The sequence below is a fragment of the Monodon monoceros genome, unplaced genomic scaffold, assembly GCF_005190385.1.
Source record: "Monodon monoceros isolate NGI ecotype Baffin Bay Population unplaced genomic scaffold, NGI_Narwhal_1 Super_Scaffold_2, whole genome shotgun sequence".
NCBI lineage: Eukaryota > Metazoa > Chordata > Mammalia > Artiodactyla > Monodontidae > Monodon > Monodon monoceros.
The window spans coordinates 56,569,848-56,587,641 of record NW_021703776.1 but is presented as its reverse complement, the minus strand read 5'-3'; the positions used below and the strand labels follow the sequence as shown (position 1 = coordinate 56,587,641).

Sequence of the window (17,794 nt, the reverse complement as noted above, 5' to 3'; positions counted from 1 at the left end):
CTTTTCAAGTTCTGGCTTAATTTGTTCTCTTAGTTTGGGATGCAGGGAGGTAATTACTGTGGTTTATTACCTTGTAAAAGATCCATAAATTTGGTGCCTATTTGGGGGAGGGGCTGCTGGAATAGCTTTCAAAAGCTTGGGTTGAAAGAATGGATTTGCTTTGTGCTTTCAGGAATTACTTATTTTAAAAAGTTTTCTGAGATTTTTATCTTCTATTCCCTAGGCCTCAGCCTTCCCCGAAATCTGCTCCTACAATAGATATCAGGTTGTTAATTAATCAAAACATGCTATTCAGTGTTGCTCTAAGACTGATATGGTATTCCAGATACAATTATTACTTTATCAGATAGGAAGTAAACAGAGTAATTGTAAAGCTGGTTACGTTCTCAGCTACTGTATGTCTGTTTATACCAAGTATAGATGGAGCATTTCAGGAATTTGCAACTCAGTGTGTACTTATGATTTGCATCTCTGCACACAACAGAACCACTGCATGTGTAAATAGTTGCAGAGGTCTGTGGCCATGTGTATAAAGTGATATACACATCCATATGTATCCAGAGAACTTGGAGCTCATTTGTACTGTAGTTGCACCCACAGGAAATATCTCATGTTAAATAATGATCTATAATCTACTCTCTCTCACACTCTCTCTCTCTCTCTCACACACACACACACATACACACACACACACACACACGCACACACACACACACACACACACACACCGTGAGCAAAGAAGGCCCTACCTGACGCTGAGTAGAAAAACCACTAGAGTTAAGTAAAGGGAGAAAAATGTTAAGTGTATTTTTGACAGAGAAATCAGATTGCAGTGTTTGAATACAGATATAGCTAATCTGCCAACAGCCTTGCAAATATTGACCCAAGCTCTGTATCCTTGGTCACCTGCTCCTTCCAAGACAACTTCACTGCTATTTTGGCTCTGGTGCACGGATCCAGGGTATGTGTCCCCAGCACTGGCCAGGTTGGGTGGGGGAGTCAGGAGAGGGGGGATTGGCAGCTGGGTTTCCCAACCTGGGCTTAGATACTTGAGCATCTCTATTCTTGTTCTCTGGAACTGAACCATAAAAGACCCACAGCCTTGCTCCAGGAAAGTGGGTTTCAGAGTGGTGAAGGAGGACTCTCAGCTGCTGGTTCCCCGGGGGCTTGCCCAGACCAAGGTCTCATAGCGAAGCTGTTTTCACCTCAGAAGTTAAATTTCCTTTGACTTGCTCAGATTTTTCCCTTCACATCCCACCCAATCACCCCATCCCACCCCAAGTCGTTAATGTTAATTGTTAAACAGCAGTTGGAGCATTAACTGGGCTGTTAATAGCGGTATAGAGGCTCCTGGCTGGAGCTGAGATGCTGCTGGGCCTTGCTGGCGTTAAGGCATTTCTCTGAAGCAGTACCAAAGACTTCTCCCATTGATTTATGGCCTCGGGAGTTTTGGTTTGCTCCAGATTGCTCTGAGAGTTCTGAAGGGGGCCCCTTCTCATCTTTGAGTCGAAGCCTGTGCAGAAACTTTGGTTGGGAGCAGGCAAGGGGTTTGCCACGCTATCTGGAGAGCTCAGGGTGAAATTGTGTGGGTGGAGGGGTAAGGGGAGCAGAGGACAGTGTATTAGTTGTCTGAGTCCTCGGGGAACTGGAGAGTGCTTTTTGAAACCAACCTTTGGTCCTGTCCTCTACCCCCAAAACGTGAGAGAAGCAGGTTTTCACTTTGGGTTCTCACTTTCTAGCTTGTGGCTTCGTTCAGAGCTGGGAAAGTTCACAAAGAGGTTCTCTCCCAGCTATCCCACAGACAGAACCTTATTGGAACACTACCTCTAGCTTAGGCCAGGGCTTACTTCCAAGGGATTCGGTCTCCTCCTCTTTTATTGCCCTTGTGATTTGGACATCCCCATGACCAGGCCCCTTTGCTGAGGGCCTTACATTCTCACCAGGCCTCTTCTGCTCCTCTGTGGGGGAGGAGAGGAGGGAAGGAATCATGCACAGCTTCCGGCAGCTGCTACAAGTGAGTCCTCACACTTAGAGAGGCCTAGCCAGCTGAAGACCTACTCTCGAGGAACAAAAGAATATGGCATGAGGATCTTACCACCTCAGAGCACTCCCCTAGTTCAGAAACTAAGACCTGAAAAGAGGAACTTTTTAGATGGCTCCTGAGAGGGTGAAGTGTTAAAGTCAGTGGATGGTGTCACCAAGCAGAAGGTAGGAGTTGGAGTGGGATGGGGAGGGGTAATGCCAGGTTCTTCCTGAGCTGAGTTGGTCCAGTTCAGTTTCTGATGGTGGACACAGAGTTGTCTTGGGGGAGGGTGGGCAGACTTGTCTGCAGAGAGGGTCCTAGATTGTCTAGTAGGTTAATTCAAGGGATGCCAGCAAAGGTTGGTTCTTTTTTTTTCCTCTCTTGCAGAGACAATTAGGTCATTTCCCCTTACATTTTTCATGTATCACTGAGCTATGCACTAATGAAATGTGTAAGTACAGATCTGGCCAGGGCGCTTGGTCCCTTCAGATTTAGCAAACCCTGACCCACCACTCTAGAGCCAAGCATCTCTCTTCTAGGGGGTTCCCGTCGAAAAAAACCAACTGGACTTGGAGGAGGTGCTTCAGCCTTTTGTCAGGTAATTATGGGCCTTTTGGGTTTCTCCAGTGGCTGTGGTGTATGGTGTGGGTGTTAGCAAACTCCATACAATGGCAGGCCATTAGGGAGTCCACTGACTAGGCCAGTCCTTATTGGGTTTTCTTCTGGAAACAGGGCTAGCGCCTTGCCTTTTGACACACTGGCCAGCGGGCCAGGGGAGACTAGAGTGCTTGGGGTTCAGTTTATGTGTGAGTGGAAGACTGTAAGGAAAGTTCCGTGGACTATAAGAATGGAGATAGAATTGCTGTTCCCTTGTGTCTGGATCATGTGTAAAGAAATATAAGTGGAGATAAGTGGCCTTGTGTGGCACGTGTTGGGGTGGGAGGAGATGCCCCCAGCGTCCTACTGCCCTAGACAGTGCTTCCCTTCCCCATTGCTGGTCAAGGTACCCCGCTTCACCTCCCCAAAAGCTAAATGTTCTGCTTGGAAACCTAGTTCCTTCAGTGATTCCCTATTTCAAATAGAAGGATTTAAGTTGACGTATGACCACGTGAGCACATAATACAGCACATTATTGTGGCATTTGGAGCAGAGACCCGGGCGGGCTTTGCCTGTGACTACGTTTTCTAGATTCTCTACAGAGCGAGAGCTTTTCCCCCCACCCCCTCGCACCCACCTCCTCCTTCTCCTGCCCCTTCTCCGGAAAGCGCTTTCCTAGCGGGTTGCGGTTTTCAGCGCTCATGGAGCAGTTCTGGGCGAGCTAGCGATGGGACTCCAGGCCACACCAGGAGGATGGAATTTATTTTAAGGTATTTCCGTTGATTGTTCATATGTAGAGTGAGTTATGGCTGTGAGAGACAAAGGTCAGGTGAGGAGACCCTTGTTCAGGGACAGGACCCTCAGCCCTTCTCTTCCTTTGTTTCTCCCTTAGAACCGAAAGCATTTGAAAGATCCCCAGTAGCGCCTCAGACTGAATTTAATTCCTTGGAAAGTATTGGGGGGGCTGTAAAGGAAGGGGCACTCGGGGGCTACTAGGTGGGCCTGGTGGCCTCCGACGCTCCAGTGGCTTTGTCCACTGCATCGGGGCTTGAGTCCCAGAAGCTGAGCCCCAGGCAGAGGGAGGGTCCCAAAGCGCCGGCTCGGGCCAAGGTGGCCCACGCTGTGCTCGCTGGACACGACTGCCTGGAGGGGGTGGGGGCTGAGTGAAGGAGAAGGGGGATCGCGCCCCATTTAGCTGTGTTTGCCGGCCAGGATGGAGGGTGAGGGCTGACCTGGACAGCCAGAGCAGCTGGGAAAGGGAAATCAATGAGCGTCCAGATGCGCTGCCATTTTATTGATGATGCTTCGGGCCACTTTGTTCAGTGCTGGGTTGCAGGAAGCGCATTCCCACTTGCCAGACTGAAGGAGCTAGACCCTGAGGACTAGCCATTGTTTCCCTGAGCACCCTCTGCCCGAGTAGGGGTGGAGAAGGACAGCTCAAATCTCGGAGAGGCTTGGGGTGGGGGCAAGCGTGCTGAATGCCCAGAAGCTCTGTTATTCTAACATTCAGGAGACAGAGAAAGCAGGGAGCTGGAGCTGCGTTTGGGCTTCATAATGCACAAGGCTTGGGCGCCCCCTTGTACGCCCTCAGCCAGCTAGGAGGGCTGGAGGGACTGGCTGGTGTGCCCTGGGCTGGAGGGAAGTCTGAAGGCAGAGTCTGCAGAAAGCAGAGGCAGACATCTCAACGGTTTCAGAGCCCCAGAAACGGTGCTGTAGCCAGAATGGGGGCAGAGAGTTAAACAGTGTGCTTCCAAATTACTGGGAAAGCCTGAGCTAACTGGGCTTTAGGGACCCAGCACTCCCGGAAAGGATGGAAACTCCCTGAAAAGGTGATGGAAACTTCGCTTTCCTTTGCTCTTGAAGCTCTTGGAGCAGAGAAAACAGATGCCTGCAAGGAGTCGGGAATCATATTTGTCTCCTGACTTAAAAAAAAAATCTTATTTCGTTCTGCACTGGAAAAAAAATCAAATCAGGTTTCCCCTACTTGAGTGGGATTTACTTCCCCAGACGGAAGGGCTGCTTCAGCCCTCCCCCGCTACTGGCCCAGGCGCTAACCGTGTTTAACTGAGGCCATTTCAAGTGCTCTAAAACACCCCTTGGAAATAAAATGTAAGCTTTAATTGCTGTTCAATTACTTGTCAGCATTTCATATGATTTATGACCCAGTTCTGGTACATTTTTGACCCAGTTAAAGACTCATAAATAATATAGTTTCGCTAGAAAGAATGAGAGAGGGAATAGAAGAGGTTTGTTAAAGGCATCTTTTTATTGTCACTTCAGTGCCAGCACGCGGAATAAATATCTAGGGATGGACTCTTGAGCTGACTCTGTATAAAAGTGTGCACAGAGAGAAGGCAGTAGTGGCGTTTATAGAGAACCGGTTGGTTTTTCCTGCACGGAAAGAGCTAAAGCCACTCCATCATAGCTAAACAACAGCTATACTTCTTTAAAAAAGGCTAGTCCCCTTTTACCCTCAAAATGCCAACTTCAACCTCACAGGCAAGCTTATTTCCTCATTGATTTTCCTCCCCAATCTGGGATTTCTATGCCTCTTCTTGCCAACAGTTATTCCTCACCTTCCTGCCTGGCTGCATAGCCAGCCGTGGAGCCACCCACAGGCCCTCGCAGATAAGTTCACAAGGAGGCCCCTGTGAAGGGTAGAAAGGCACCAGCGCACCTCCGCTGTTCCAGAGATTCTTCTAGTGCTGAGAAAATGTTTTCTTCTAGTCCACATGGGCGAGGGATGGGGGGCGGGGGCGTGGGACTTAGGGGTATTGGGGCAGCCAAGGGGTCCTCTCCCCAAAGAAAACCTCAGCGGTTTTGGCAGAGCCGGGTGCATGGCTGCGGGATTTACCTAGAAAGGGCGCGGCGGCAGCGGCGGTGGAAATCGACTGGCGATATTTTTCTTTTAAAAAGCAGTAACAAACAAAAATCCGTCAGCTATTATACATTATTATTTTTAATCACCTCGCCTGCCTAGCTCCAAAAGCCAATCTGTTGGATATCAGCAGAGAGGCCTGGACCCGGGCAGTCTGCGTGCCAGGCCGCCAGACCCTAGTCCTGAGGTCCAAGCCCTACTTCTGCCCGCCGCAGCCCGCAGCCCGCAGCCCAGAGGCCACCTAGTCGGGGGCGGGTGGAGGCCCGGCCCGAGCTCCCGCCCCGGCTTTCCCAGGGCTCCGGCGGCTTGGCGGGTCCAGTCCCCGCGTTTTGCCGGCACAGCCCTGGCGCCGGCGGAAAGGTATGCGCCCGGGGTGCCCCATCCCTCACCTCGGCGCCCTGGGCCATCCCCTCCCCCGGCAGGTTCTCACGAAGAGCTGGCCTTCCCGGCAGCTGGCTTAGCTGAGAAAGCGGCGAGTCGCGTCAGCAGTTTGGAGGAGAAAGTGCGGGTTGATTATTGACCCACGCCTTCTTTCTTCAAATGCCACATCCAACCCGGCCGGTTTGAAGAGAAAATGCCGCCCAGCGGATTTTTGCGGCGGCTCTCGCCTCCTACGCTGCCTGGCTACCCCTTTCAAGTCGCGCTGGAGCAATATGCCATAAGGAGCAAGTGTTTGCTGTTTTGTGCTCTGTTTACAGCTTTGGGGCGCCGAGTCATAAATCTTGCCCAGCCATAAATGACAAAAACCATTGGTATGCATGAGGCCACCCTGGCCCGGAGTGCTTTTTGATTTCTCCCTTTTCCCTTGGCTTTGTTTTTGCTCTAAGGTGACACTTTGGCTCCCTGACAGTTTAAACATACTACTTATATTTTTAACACCTTCCTTTGAGAAGGACCGGCCGCTGACACCTTGGAATTGCACGAAAGCTCCATTTCTCTCTTTTTGCCACACACATATCCTTGCAGAGTTCACTTCTGAATCTGGGGAGTTGAGGGAGGCGTTAAGGAGGAGAAAGACCATCCATTCTCCTTAAAGTTTTGGCAATGTTACCAGGCACATCGGGCCTTTCCTCTGCTCAGCGTCCCTATCTACCACCAATTAGGGAAGAAAATATAGGTGTACGTTCCTGCGGGGGGTCAGAACTTTATCTGTCTTTGCCTGAGAGTGAACTGCGTGTTTGAACTGTGAAATGGGCACAGAAGAGCTGGAGACCCAGGATTCTAGCACCTTTGTGTGTACCTGAGCCCAGAGCGTCCCATTTCACGGCCTGGACAACCTGCATCTCCCCCAGGCTACTTCCCTCCCAGCCGCCAGGATTTCAAGGGTTTCTACTTAAAAAATGTAACCAAAGACACCCCAGTTGGCTCTTGGGGCAGTCTCCCGAGAAAGGAGGCCCTATCCCAGCTCCCCAGAGATTGGCTTTGAGGTTCTTGGATTGGGGGTGGCAGGTGAGGTGAGGTAAACTGCCCAGTCTGGGGAACTCTCTTCTCCTGGTTCCGTCATCCCTTCGCCCCGCAACTGGAAACGTCCAGGGCACAGGGTAAGGTGGTTTCCTAAACGGATTCCTAAGAAAGAGAGCCCCTTTGTGAGAGCCGTTTGTCCTCATTAGCATAATTTTCCTGGACTTCAGTGACGCCTAGGAGCGGGGAGAGGGAGGGCGGTGAGGGTTGGGGGGAGGCTGCCCTCCTCCTGCCGCCGCCGAGCTCCCCCGCTCGCTCCCATCCCTCCCCTCGCCTCAGCCCCATCCCCCACGCCGGCCCACGTTCCCCCCTAGCCGCCTCGGCCTCCCCTGCCGCCCGCCCCCAGCGCCCCCCACCGCACCCCCCGACCAGACGCTGCTCCGCGTGTAATATTCATAAGAAACATACCCACGTCGGTGCCACTAGCCCAGGCAGAGCCCTGCGCCGCGCTAGCGCTTATCTCCGGGCCGCGGCTGCTGCCCTCGGGAAGGGCAGGGGGCGGGGGTGTGGGGGAGGGGAGGGTGGGTGGGTGGGTGGGTGGGGTGGGTGGGAGGGGGGGTCCGAGCCGCCCCAGTCCGCCCTGGGCGAGCCGTGCCGGAGCAGCTAGGCGGCCACGCTCTGCACCGCGGCGTCCGGGCCTCGGGGTCTCCCTCCCGCCCGCCGTCTCGGCTGATGCTGAGGGTCGGTGCCCAGCCTGCGCCGAGGGGACCCGGCCGGGCTGCGGAGCCGAGCCGGGCCGGGGGCCGGAGCCCGAGCCTGCGCTCACGGCGCTCATCAGAAGTTAAGGTAAGCGGGGCCACTACCGGCCGCTTTCGGCGCTGAATGGTGGAGTTTACGTCTCGGTGATTTATGGCTGCAGACTTAAATCTCGGTTCAAGAAGAGTTCACAAGCCGGAGCTTCCTTCCCGGCAGTGACTGATACCCTTACACTTCGAGTTCAGGCCGCTCTCCCATCCCCGCCCCCACCTCTTCCCTCTCGCTAGCCCAGCCTCAACTTTTCGGGGTTGGGGAGGAGGGGAAGTAGTGGGCGAGGGAACGCGGGAGCTCTTACCCGCTGTTCCCGCTTAAACTCGGGGTGAGGGCAGGCCGAGGAAGTGGCGGGAGTGAAAAAGGGAGCAGTGTCTGAAGGAAGGAGGTTGAATTTGGGCAGATCTTCCAGAGAGACAATAGGGCTTGCTTCCTGCAGTCAGTTTAGCCTCCTCAACTCTTTCAGTTTTTGCACCTGGGGGTTACTGTCCAGAAACGGATCTTTTCAATGGAATCTCCTCCCATCCCCAGCCCTTGCCAGGGGATGCAAAGCAAAGTTTCCTGGCTGGCAAATCTCCAACTTCTTTACTAGGTTGCAAACTTTGGGGGCTGGGGTGGGGTGGGGTGGTGGATTATGTGGGCCCCAAGGTGGTTATCTGTTGGCCTCAAACAATAGGAAGGACTTTGGTGGGTGAATTCACATTTTAAGTTTATGGAGGTTGTTGTTCGCTCTTAGAGTTTCAACGGTAGTTTTTATTATTTTATAAGACAATGCATAACTTGACGAAAAGACCGTAAGCCGCAGGCCGGTGTAGCCTGTGATAATGAATTAGCAAGTCACTTGAAATATTGCATGTTCAAAATCAACTTAATTTTGTTTTATCTAATATCTTGCTGTTCAAGTGTCTGGAGTAATTTTCTTAACCTGACGTTTTATTTTACACAAGCCCAGTATCTTAAAAATTTATAATGGCAGACATTAACACTGCCAAATGTAATTGGAGTTATTTTCAGTGAAAGAACAGGAAACGGAGACATTAAATTGCTATCTGTTTTAAATTTTATTTTATCCTTTATTTACTTTTTGATCATGGTATCTGTAGCTTCCTATCTATTTCCAAAAGAGAAACAATACTCCAGGGCTCAAGATCACATACAATAACTCCGGATAAGGGCTGCTGTAATTTTTAATTGAGGTTCTGGAAAATTAATTGTGCCTGTTTTCCAGATGTTGGTCAGATTGTTGGTTTAATAATGAAATCCAAAGGAGTCCATTATTAAAAACAAAATTATAATCATCCACTGCTATATGCTTATTACATTAATTTTTTCTAGTTAACAAAGTGTCTGCTATTCCTGGAATCTTGAATAACTTCAGGACTCGAATACACATAGTTGAGGCATGAAGTGTAAGCCCTTTTCAAATTCAATTACAATGAATTTGTCATTGTAATTTTCTTAAATGGTCAGAGAGACTAACATTCTGATTGTGTGTGCGGAGCGACTATTTGAACTCACGTGAAAGTTTTCTGAGCTGAGTGAGAACCGGAGGTTGACCATGCAAAGGTGAAAACAAAAATAAAACATAGATTTCACTTATACAATATGTTTTCTAAATAAAAAGGGTTGAGAAGGCTTTCGATTGCTTTTTAGATTTCCAGGTTTGTCCTTTACTTGGTGTTTCTGAAGCAGGTAAACAGGCCAAGTAACAAATATCAACAACAACAACGGCACACAAAGATCAGGGAACTCTGGCAGGATTTTATGGCTTGTGCTTCCATCCCTCGTCCGGAGCCAAATGACCCCCATACATCACATCACATAGCAGTTTCTAAGACAGAACCTATTATCGTTAAGTTGGAAGGAGAGTTCAAGCCGTGGTCATGGAGATGACGCTGGTTTTTCAGGTTCCTGATGGGTTTTTTTTTTCTCTAATCCATCATGTTTTAACAGGTAGAATTTGATAGTTGCCCTGAATAACAGGACCTCAGAAAGTCCAAGGCAGGAGGGTCTGGAGACCTTCTGTAACAGGGGCAAAGAGGTGGGAGTGGCCTGCTGGGACCTGCCTGAGAAATAGGGAGAGGGAAGGAGTAAAGAACTGTCTAAGATTTGAGTTTAACTTCCTGGAGAGGGTGTCGTTGTTGGTCCATCCCCACCCAGAATGTTCCATCCAAAGTTTTCTCTCCCCTCCTTGACCACAAGGGTCTCATTTGGAGGAGGTGGGTCATATCCCTGCACAAGGGTAGATTAACTGTCTAACAAGCTCAGCTTCTGAAATCGACAAGGGTCCAGTAGGGCTATTGCCTGAAAAAAATTTGTGCATACCTCTCTTGGGTGCTGGAAGGTCCAAGAAGGGCCTGGACGGGAAGTCACCCTGCGTCATGGTTCTTTTGGCAAATATCCGTCCTAAAGAGAGGATTGGAGAAAAAGTTGGTGACCCAAGCTCCCCTTTGCCCCCTTGCCCCTTCCCTATGATCTCCAGAGGGGAGGAATCCAAGTTGTGGAGAGGAAGGGACACCCCAATTTTCTTCTTCCCTGGAAAAGAAGGGATCCAGAGCCTGTTCCTTTCTAGCCCATCAGGCCTTTCTTCTTTTGGATTCCAGCTCCCCAGACCCGGCTTCCGGACCTCTCACTCTCCTCCCCTCTCCCCGGAAAACACCCCAACTCCAGATGCAAGTTAAGCAAATATTTGTAGCTGCCAGTAAATTCCAGCGGCTTTTTATAGCGCGGCTCTCTGCGCCCGGGGCCAAATCGTGCTGCTAAATATTGCTGACCACTTTTTCTTTTATGGCTTTCATGTCACATAGCTATTGAGAGTAAGATGGATTTGCGCGGAGCCCTCATGGCGCTGCGATTCTCGCCCCCCCAGGTCTGCGCTGGGCGGCCATTGGCGGCGGAGCGTCACGTGACCGCGGGGGCGTGCCAATGTGCGCCCTCACGGGTGTCAAGCCCCTGTCAGAGTGTGCGATCAAGATCGTGAAACAACGCGATGCAAAAAGCGACCTACTACGACAGCTCGGCGATCTACGGTGGCTACCCTTACCAGGCAGCCAACGGGTTCGGTTATAATGCCAGTCAGCAGCCGTACCCGGCGTCCGCAGCACTGGGCGCCGACGGCGAGTACCACAGACCCGCCTGTTCGCTCCAGTCGCCCGCAAATGCCGGGGGCCACCCCAAGGCGCACGAGCTGAGCGAGGCGTGTCTGCGCACCCTGAGCGGTCCGCCCAGCCAGCCACCGGGCCTGGGCGAGCCGCCCCTGGCCCCGCCACCGCCCCAGGGCGCGCCCCCTGCCCCACCGCAGCCGCAACCCCCGCCGCAGCCCCCTGCGCCTGCCCCTGCCGCGCCCCCGCCCCCCTCGTCAGTCTCCCCCCCTCAGAATGGCAGCAGCAACCCCACCCCCGCCAGCGCAGCCAAGAGCCCCCTACTCAACTCGCCCACCGTGGCCAAACAAATCTTCCCCTGGATGAAAGAGTCTCGGCAAAACACAAAGCAGAAAACCAGCGGCTCCAGCTCAGGTAAAGGGCCGCCTTCCGGAAGAGGGTCCACTGACCTGGCTCCCAGCCCCCCAGGCCACTTCCAGACACAACCAGCAAGGTTTAGGAGCGCTGGATTATTTCCAGAATTCACCACTCCTCCTCCCCCCAACTCTCAAAGGTTTCCAGAGGCTTTGCAACTAGGGAAGTGATTGGACTCTGCGCAGGACAGAGAGAGACCTGATGGGAGTCTTTCCGGACCTCTCTTATGAGCAAGTGGGGCCTAGTGACTTTGGAGTCCCTCCCTGTGGCGTTAGGACCTTTGGGCAGAGCAAACCTGAGCAGCACTGTCTCTTTTTAGCACAGCTCCTCATTTCTAATGAAACAGTGGCACCCACCCCACAATGAAATGTGGCAGAATAAAAGCAGGCCTCCAAGTCAGAATCAATGCTCTGCCTATAATCAGAGCCTATTTTAAATTTTTGCTCCAGTAGATGGAGTGGCTGCCTTATCTCTGGGAAGGCCCTACTCAGACTTAGTACAATGAAGGCAGCCAGGGATTTCCTGGGGGAGGGGATGCTAATGGGAACCACATGGGCCTCCTGGAACCAGATTCCAATAGAGGACAGGCGCTGGGTCTTGGGCTTCCCAGCCTCTTCGTTCCCTTTGCCGCTGCCTTCTCCAGTTGCTAGTGCTCTGTTCAGAACCTGAGCATCTGGGACCATCCAGAGCCAGGATTTGGGGGGCCAGGGAGGAAAGGATGGTCAAGATTAGTGGCCAAAGCTGGGGCAGGCTGCTTGATGACATGGAGAACCCTAATTAATAGCATCCAGCATCAGGGGGCTGGGCCTCACCACCAGAAATGTAATCTCTTTTCAATGGGATCTCTTCTTTCTGGCAGAGAAGGCCTTCCAGATTGGAGCTTCCACTCCACTCGTTTATACTGGACAGATCAAATAAGTGGCCAGTTGAGGCAACTGTCCAATCCTTCAGTCAGTTAGTGATGGAGGGAAAGTTTTATTGAGTGTATATTAGGTGCCCCACATTCCAGTTACTGTGAAGGGAATGAACATGGTGACACCTGCCCACACGGAGTTTGTAGTCTGATAGGGCTGAAGGATCAGTAAATGAGTCAGAAAGTGAATAGCTCCAGAAGGGAAATACAGACCAGGAAGGCAAACAGGGGGTTCTGCTTTTCTGTTCCTTCCACACACCCCCTTGGAGAGGCCTATGATTTGCAGCTTTACTCAATGACGGGCTACAGGCGCTGTTTCCCCACCAGGACAGAGGACAATACGTAGTTACTTCTTCCCCTTTCTGGGCCCTGACAAACGGAGGGATCTTTGGGGCCTGGAGGAAGGAGGGGCCTGGCTGGGTCAGGGGCTGGGCGGGGCTGCAGGCAGCCCCTGATGCCACTCTTCCTCTCTCCTCTGATCTCGCAGGGGAGAGCTGCGCAGGTGACAAGAGCCCACCTGGGCAGGCGTCGTCCAAGAGGGCGCGCACGGCCTACACGAGCGCTCAGCTGGTGGAGCTAGAGAAGGAATTTCACTTCAACCGCTACCTGTGCCGGCCGCGCCGTGTGGAGATGGCCAACCTGCTGAACCTCACCGAGCGCCAGATCAAGATCTGGTTCCAGAATCGCCGCATGAAGTACAAGAAGGATCAGAAGGGCAAGGGCATGCTGACATCATCAGGGGGCCAGTCCCCAAGTCGCAGTCCCGTGCCGCCCGGCGCTGGCGGTTATCTTAACTCTATGCATTCGCTGGTTAACAGCGTCCCGTACGAGCCCCAGTCGCCCCCGCCTTTCTCCAAGCCCCCCCAGGGCGCCTACGGGCTGCCCCCCGCCTCCTATCCAGCACCCCTGCCCAGCTGCGCGCCCCCGCCGCCCCCGCAGAAGCGCTACACCGCGACGGGGGCGGGCGCGGGGGGCACACCCAACTATGATCCGCACGCGCATGGCCTGCAGGGCAACGGCAGCTATGGGACGCCACACTTACAGGGAAGCCCTGTCTTCGTTGGGGGCAACTATGTGGAGCCCATGAGCAACTCTGGCCCCCCCCTCTTTGGCCTAACTCACCTCCCCCACGCCGCCTCGGCTGCCATGGACTACGGGGGCGCTGGGCCGCTGGGCAGTGGCCACCATCATGGGCCCGGGCCAGGGGAGCCGCACCCCACCTACACGGACCTTACCGCCCACCATCCTTCTCAGGGAAGAATTCAGGAAGCCCCCAAGCTCACCCATCTGTGATGGTGGGCTCGGGGCTGCGCGCCAGGAGAGTCCCCACCCCACCCCCGCTACCTACCTTTCTTCTTCGTTTGCTTTTTTTGTTTGTTTAAGGTTCTTCCCGCCCCTCCCTTTTCTCTCTTCTCCGCCCCCCCCGTTTTGTTTTCTTTGGTAACACGTTTTTATAGTTTATGTGACGTAGCAATCTTGGTTGCTGGAATGGCTGTCAGTATCAGTAGCGATATTTATCACCTCCCGCCCCTCGCTCGGCCGCTGGCCCTGCACCTTTACCTTCTCTACTCTTTGATCAGAAACAGGGTATATGAACAAATTTTCTAGCCAAGTTCTTTGATGTGAATTTGTTCGTACATTATGGCTCCCGAGGGGAAGCGATTACTTTTTTTTTTTAGTTTTTAGTATTTTTTTTAATTGCACTTCTTGTAAAGAGCGAGAAAAAAATCAAAGGCGCTTTGAAACAGGGGCTCCCTGTGCAAGGATGACTAAGTGTACGTCTTTCCGTGTGTGTATGCTGGTGAACAGTCAGATTTATTTATATTTTTTTTGCAAGCATTGAATAAGTTTTAAATATTATTTATCCCCATCCGTTCGTATTTATATTAAAGAAATTCTGTACCCTGATTGTTCAGAAGGTTTCTTGGGCCTTTTGTTCAATGGTGTATTGGCGTACATAGAAAAAAATTTTATTCGAAAGGGAAATAGAATTCCTTTATAAAAACAGTAACGATGCAATAATACCAGAGAGGATCCAGCTTCTGAAAACAGTGATTTAGGTTTGTAACATCAAGCGAAACTGAAAAAAAAAAATCTGTAAATGCGAAAAACGCTAGGTTTGTTTTGAGAGTTCTACATTCCTTGCTGCTCACATTCTGAGAAACAAAACAAAAAAATAAAATAAAGTTTCTATTCTGAATAATATCCGTGTTCAGAAGGGATTCTTTGGCCGAAGATAAGGGTCTGCGTGGAGTCCAGGCAGAGGCTAACTGGCGGAGCAGGCCGCGGCAGCCCTCCAGCTCCGGCTTGAGGCCTGGCCAGGCGGCTCGCCCGGGAGCGCGGCGAATCCTCGGGAAGGCAGCCGGAGCTTCTCGCGGCGGCAGTTCTGGAAACGCTGAGCTGCCTGCCCGCTGGGCTGCCCGGTTCCCAGCTGCCACCGAGGCCGGCCGCGGGCGCAGGGGCTGCGGAGTGCTGAGTGCGGGAGGAACAAAGGCAGCCCGGCTGAGGCGCGGCGCGGGGCGCACAGGTGCCCGGGCAGCCCCGCCGGGGAATAAGGTAGGGCTGTCTTCTGCTTCACCATCTTCCTCCGGTCAAAGCAGACCAGCCAACGTCTTAACCCGGGGAATCGCCGGCCGCGCGGAGGATGCCGAGCACTTTCTAGGAGCAACTGGCCTCTCCGCCGATGCTTCGCTGTCCCTTATCGCGCCCGGAGGAAAGAATCACTCCTAAAATCGCCACTGGGAGCGGGGCGGCTCGGAAGAGACTGAGGCTCACCCAGGTCTCCAGCAAAAGAAGAGCTGAACTCCAAGGAGCCTCCCCGAGTCCTTCCATGGACTGCTTGAGTCCCAGCATTGGCTTCTTCCCGGAAAATAGGATTTGGCATACTCTGGATTTATTTCCTCTCCTTCTTCCCTCCCTGCTTTCCTTTTATGGCCCCAGGGGGAGGGGGAGAGAGAAAGGAGATTGGTATCTTTCTAATAAAAATGCAGTTTTACAAGTACTTCTTTTATTTGATGCTACAGGAGCTAAACATTACATTCCTACTGCTGGATTTCAGATAGAGCTAACGACTGACTGGCTGGCAGAGGCAGAGGCAAAGGCAGGCACAGGAAAGGGAAATATTTTCATCTTCAGATTAAAGAATTGCTCGGAGAAGAAACCGAAATCTGAAAGTGCAAACCTCAGAACTACATCCCCATCAGCAGCGCCCCTGTCAAAGCTGGAAGTGAGGAACCACCTGTGTCTGGGGATCAGGAGCATCTGATGTGAGAAATAAATCCCCCATCTCCCTGGATTGTATCTTTCAGAGGCAGAGATGGGAAATGTCGCCATTTTGTTTGCAATCCAAAATATACATAATCATGGCCTCTATCTTTCCCCTGAGAAGCTCCTGAAGATGAGCTTTAAAAACAGGCAGTGGAGCCATTTTGGGGGTACCTACTGGGCGTGAAGGAGCTGCTTTTAGAGAAACTCCTGAAGTTTAAAAAAAAAAAGAAAAGAAAAAGGCTGGGCAGATGCAAAGCACGGCAGCTGTAGAGATCTGGGTGTTTCTCTCACTGCTAGAGGTGCTTCCCCCAAATCTGTCCTGGGGCTCCTGCTATGTATTTTTTTTCTTTTTAAAGAGTTTGGGCCGTGGAAGAAGTAGATTTGCTCCCTACCATCCCCCACCCCCAACCTCCCTGCTGACATATGGCGCACCTCAGAAATGTAGAGGCTGGAAAACCAGTCTTTGTGAGGACTGGAGCTTCCACCCTTTTGGTTGTTCAGACCTGAACACAGTAGGCTGAGACAAGGGGGTCTTCTTTTAAGTAATAATTTTAGAGAAGTGTGTAAAATTACCTGGGAGAAGACGAAACAGTGGTGGAGGCAGGGGGGGGGGGGAGAGAGAGAGAGAAACCTACCCATCCAGAGATGAAAATCTTTCAGAGATCCCACTGTTTGAATCCGTTTCTAAAATCTCTAAAATCTACTCTTTAGCTGAGGGAGAACTGGTTTGGAGAAGTCCTTCTTCCCTCAGGGCAGAGATTTTAGAAAGGAGATTCCAATATGATTTCCCATATCTTGGCAGTCAAGACATTCATTTTGACTATCAAAGAAAAAGTATCAATCTCAACCCCAGTTTCCTAGGTATTAAAAAGAAATCCTTATTAAAATATCTCCTGAGTTAAAGTAATAGGTTTTGGGAAGATTTCAGTGTTGAATGGTCCAAAAAAAGGGTTTTCTTCCAGATGGTATTTGAATTAAGGCCGCTGAGGCCAGCAGAAAGCTCTCACCCACGCAGCCCCTGACAAAGCCTCAACGATACGGGGGCAGCGCTGCTTCCTCTCCACGCTCCCCCTCCCCTTAACCCCTCAATATTTTCTGGTAAAAGCAAATGCCAAAAGCCACCATCCCAGAGTCCACAAAGCACCTTTCCTAAAAGCAGCCTTATAACTCTTTCTGCTGCCAAAAAAGAAAAATCTTTAAAAAGACTAGTTTTCCTTGTTTACTTGCGTTTCCTGCTCTCCTCTTTGCTCGGCCACATTTGATCTTGGAAAGAGCTCGAAGCTGAAATGTGTTCTTAAGGGCCAGAAGCTGTCAAGGCTTTTGGTGAGCAAGATTGATCGCACTCAGACTTCCTTCAGAGCTTTGTTTGGAATAAAAGCAAGAAAACTGAAAAAAACCCCACATTTTCCAAAATAGCATCTCTATCTGTAAGGCAATGCTCTGGGCTAGTCAACGACGAAGTCCACTTTATATCTAATTTCCAACCCAAGCCCCCTTTGATGCCAGCCTCAGAGATGGAGTCCTATCCTTGTGGCATGGTCAGCCTTTCTTGTTTTCTACGTAGATTTTTCTCCTCCGACAATCTTTCTCTCCCTGGCCATCAGAATGATTTATTTTCCTGCCACCGATGCCTGCCGGCCAGGGGGAGTCTGATCACTTGGTCCATTTCAAAGGAAGCAAAAGCGAATCATCATCCTCAGGGTTTGGGGGAAAAGAGATACCTTCAGATTTCTCTCTCAGCCTCCTTCCCTTTTTCTGGCTTGGTGGATTTTTTCAAAGTTATTGTTTGGTATCTAAAGGTGTTATCTTTTGAACCCTCCAGCACAGTCCAAGATTCGCTCAGTCTCAAGTTGGAAAAAAGAAAGTGAAGAGAGAAACAGAACCTTTATAATTCCTCCTTGGGTCGCCCTCTGTCACCCGCGGTGCTGTTTCTCACAACAGAACCCGAGTGCAAACATCCCGGGTGGCCAAGAAGCGGGACAGTGCAGGAGACAGTTCGGGCTGCCAGGGAGCACTCACTGCATCTGAACCAAGAAGCCCCCACCAGAGCGACAAGGATGAGAAGAAGGGGAGGAAAAGAAAAAGAAAACAAGAGAGAACAAGCAAGCGCCTTCTCCTTCCGTGCTGCTAACTTCCAACAGACTTCCTGGAAATCAGAAATACTTACCGCACCCGAGCCCTACGGGTATGAAACCCAGAATGCCAGGAGCCGCACGCGCCTGCTCGGGGCGGCATTTCTTTGGCTGGCCGCCGCCCTGGCGACAGGGATTTGGACACATAGATCTGGGGTTGTTGTCTCGCTTGGCACATGCATCTATCTTTCTCGAGCCACTCCTGAGAAGTTGATGGCGCAGGAGGGTCGGGAAGCCTGGAGAGCCGCCTCCCGTTTTCCG

The 17,794-nt window shown here is 51.4% G+C and overlaps 1 protein-coding gene across 1 annotated transcript; it reads left to right on the top strand.

Moving 5' to 3' along the window:
- The first annotated feature begins 9,985 nt into the window (after positions 1-9,985).
- HOXA3 (homeobox A3) lies at positions 9,986-15,610 on the top strand. The gene is made up of 2 exons (XM_029233130.1): positions 9,986-11,221; positions 12,622-15,610. The coding sequence occupies exons 1-2, from the start codon at positions 10,696-10,698 to the stop codon at positions 13,425-13,427; spliced, it is 1,332 nt and encodes a 443-aa protein (XP_029088963.1). The 5' UTR covers positions 9,986-10,695; the 3' UTR covers positions 13,428-15,610.
- Positions 15,611-17,794: the final 2,184 nt, after the last annotated feature.

Bases quoted from the DNA above. Each gene is read 5' to 3' on its own strand.
- HOXA3 (XM_029233130.1), top strand. From the start codon at position 10,696: ATGCAAAAAGCGACCTACTACGACAGCTCGGCGATCTACGGTGGCTAC. The intron at 11,222-12,621 runs GTAAAGGGCCGC...CTGATCTCGCAG, and splicing joins AACCAGCGGCTCCAGCTCAG to GGGAGAGCTGCGCAGGTGAC.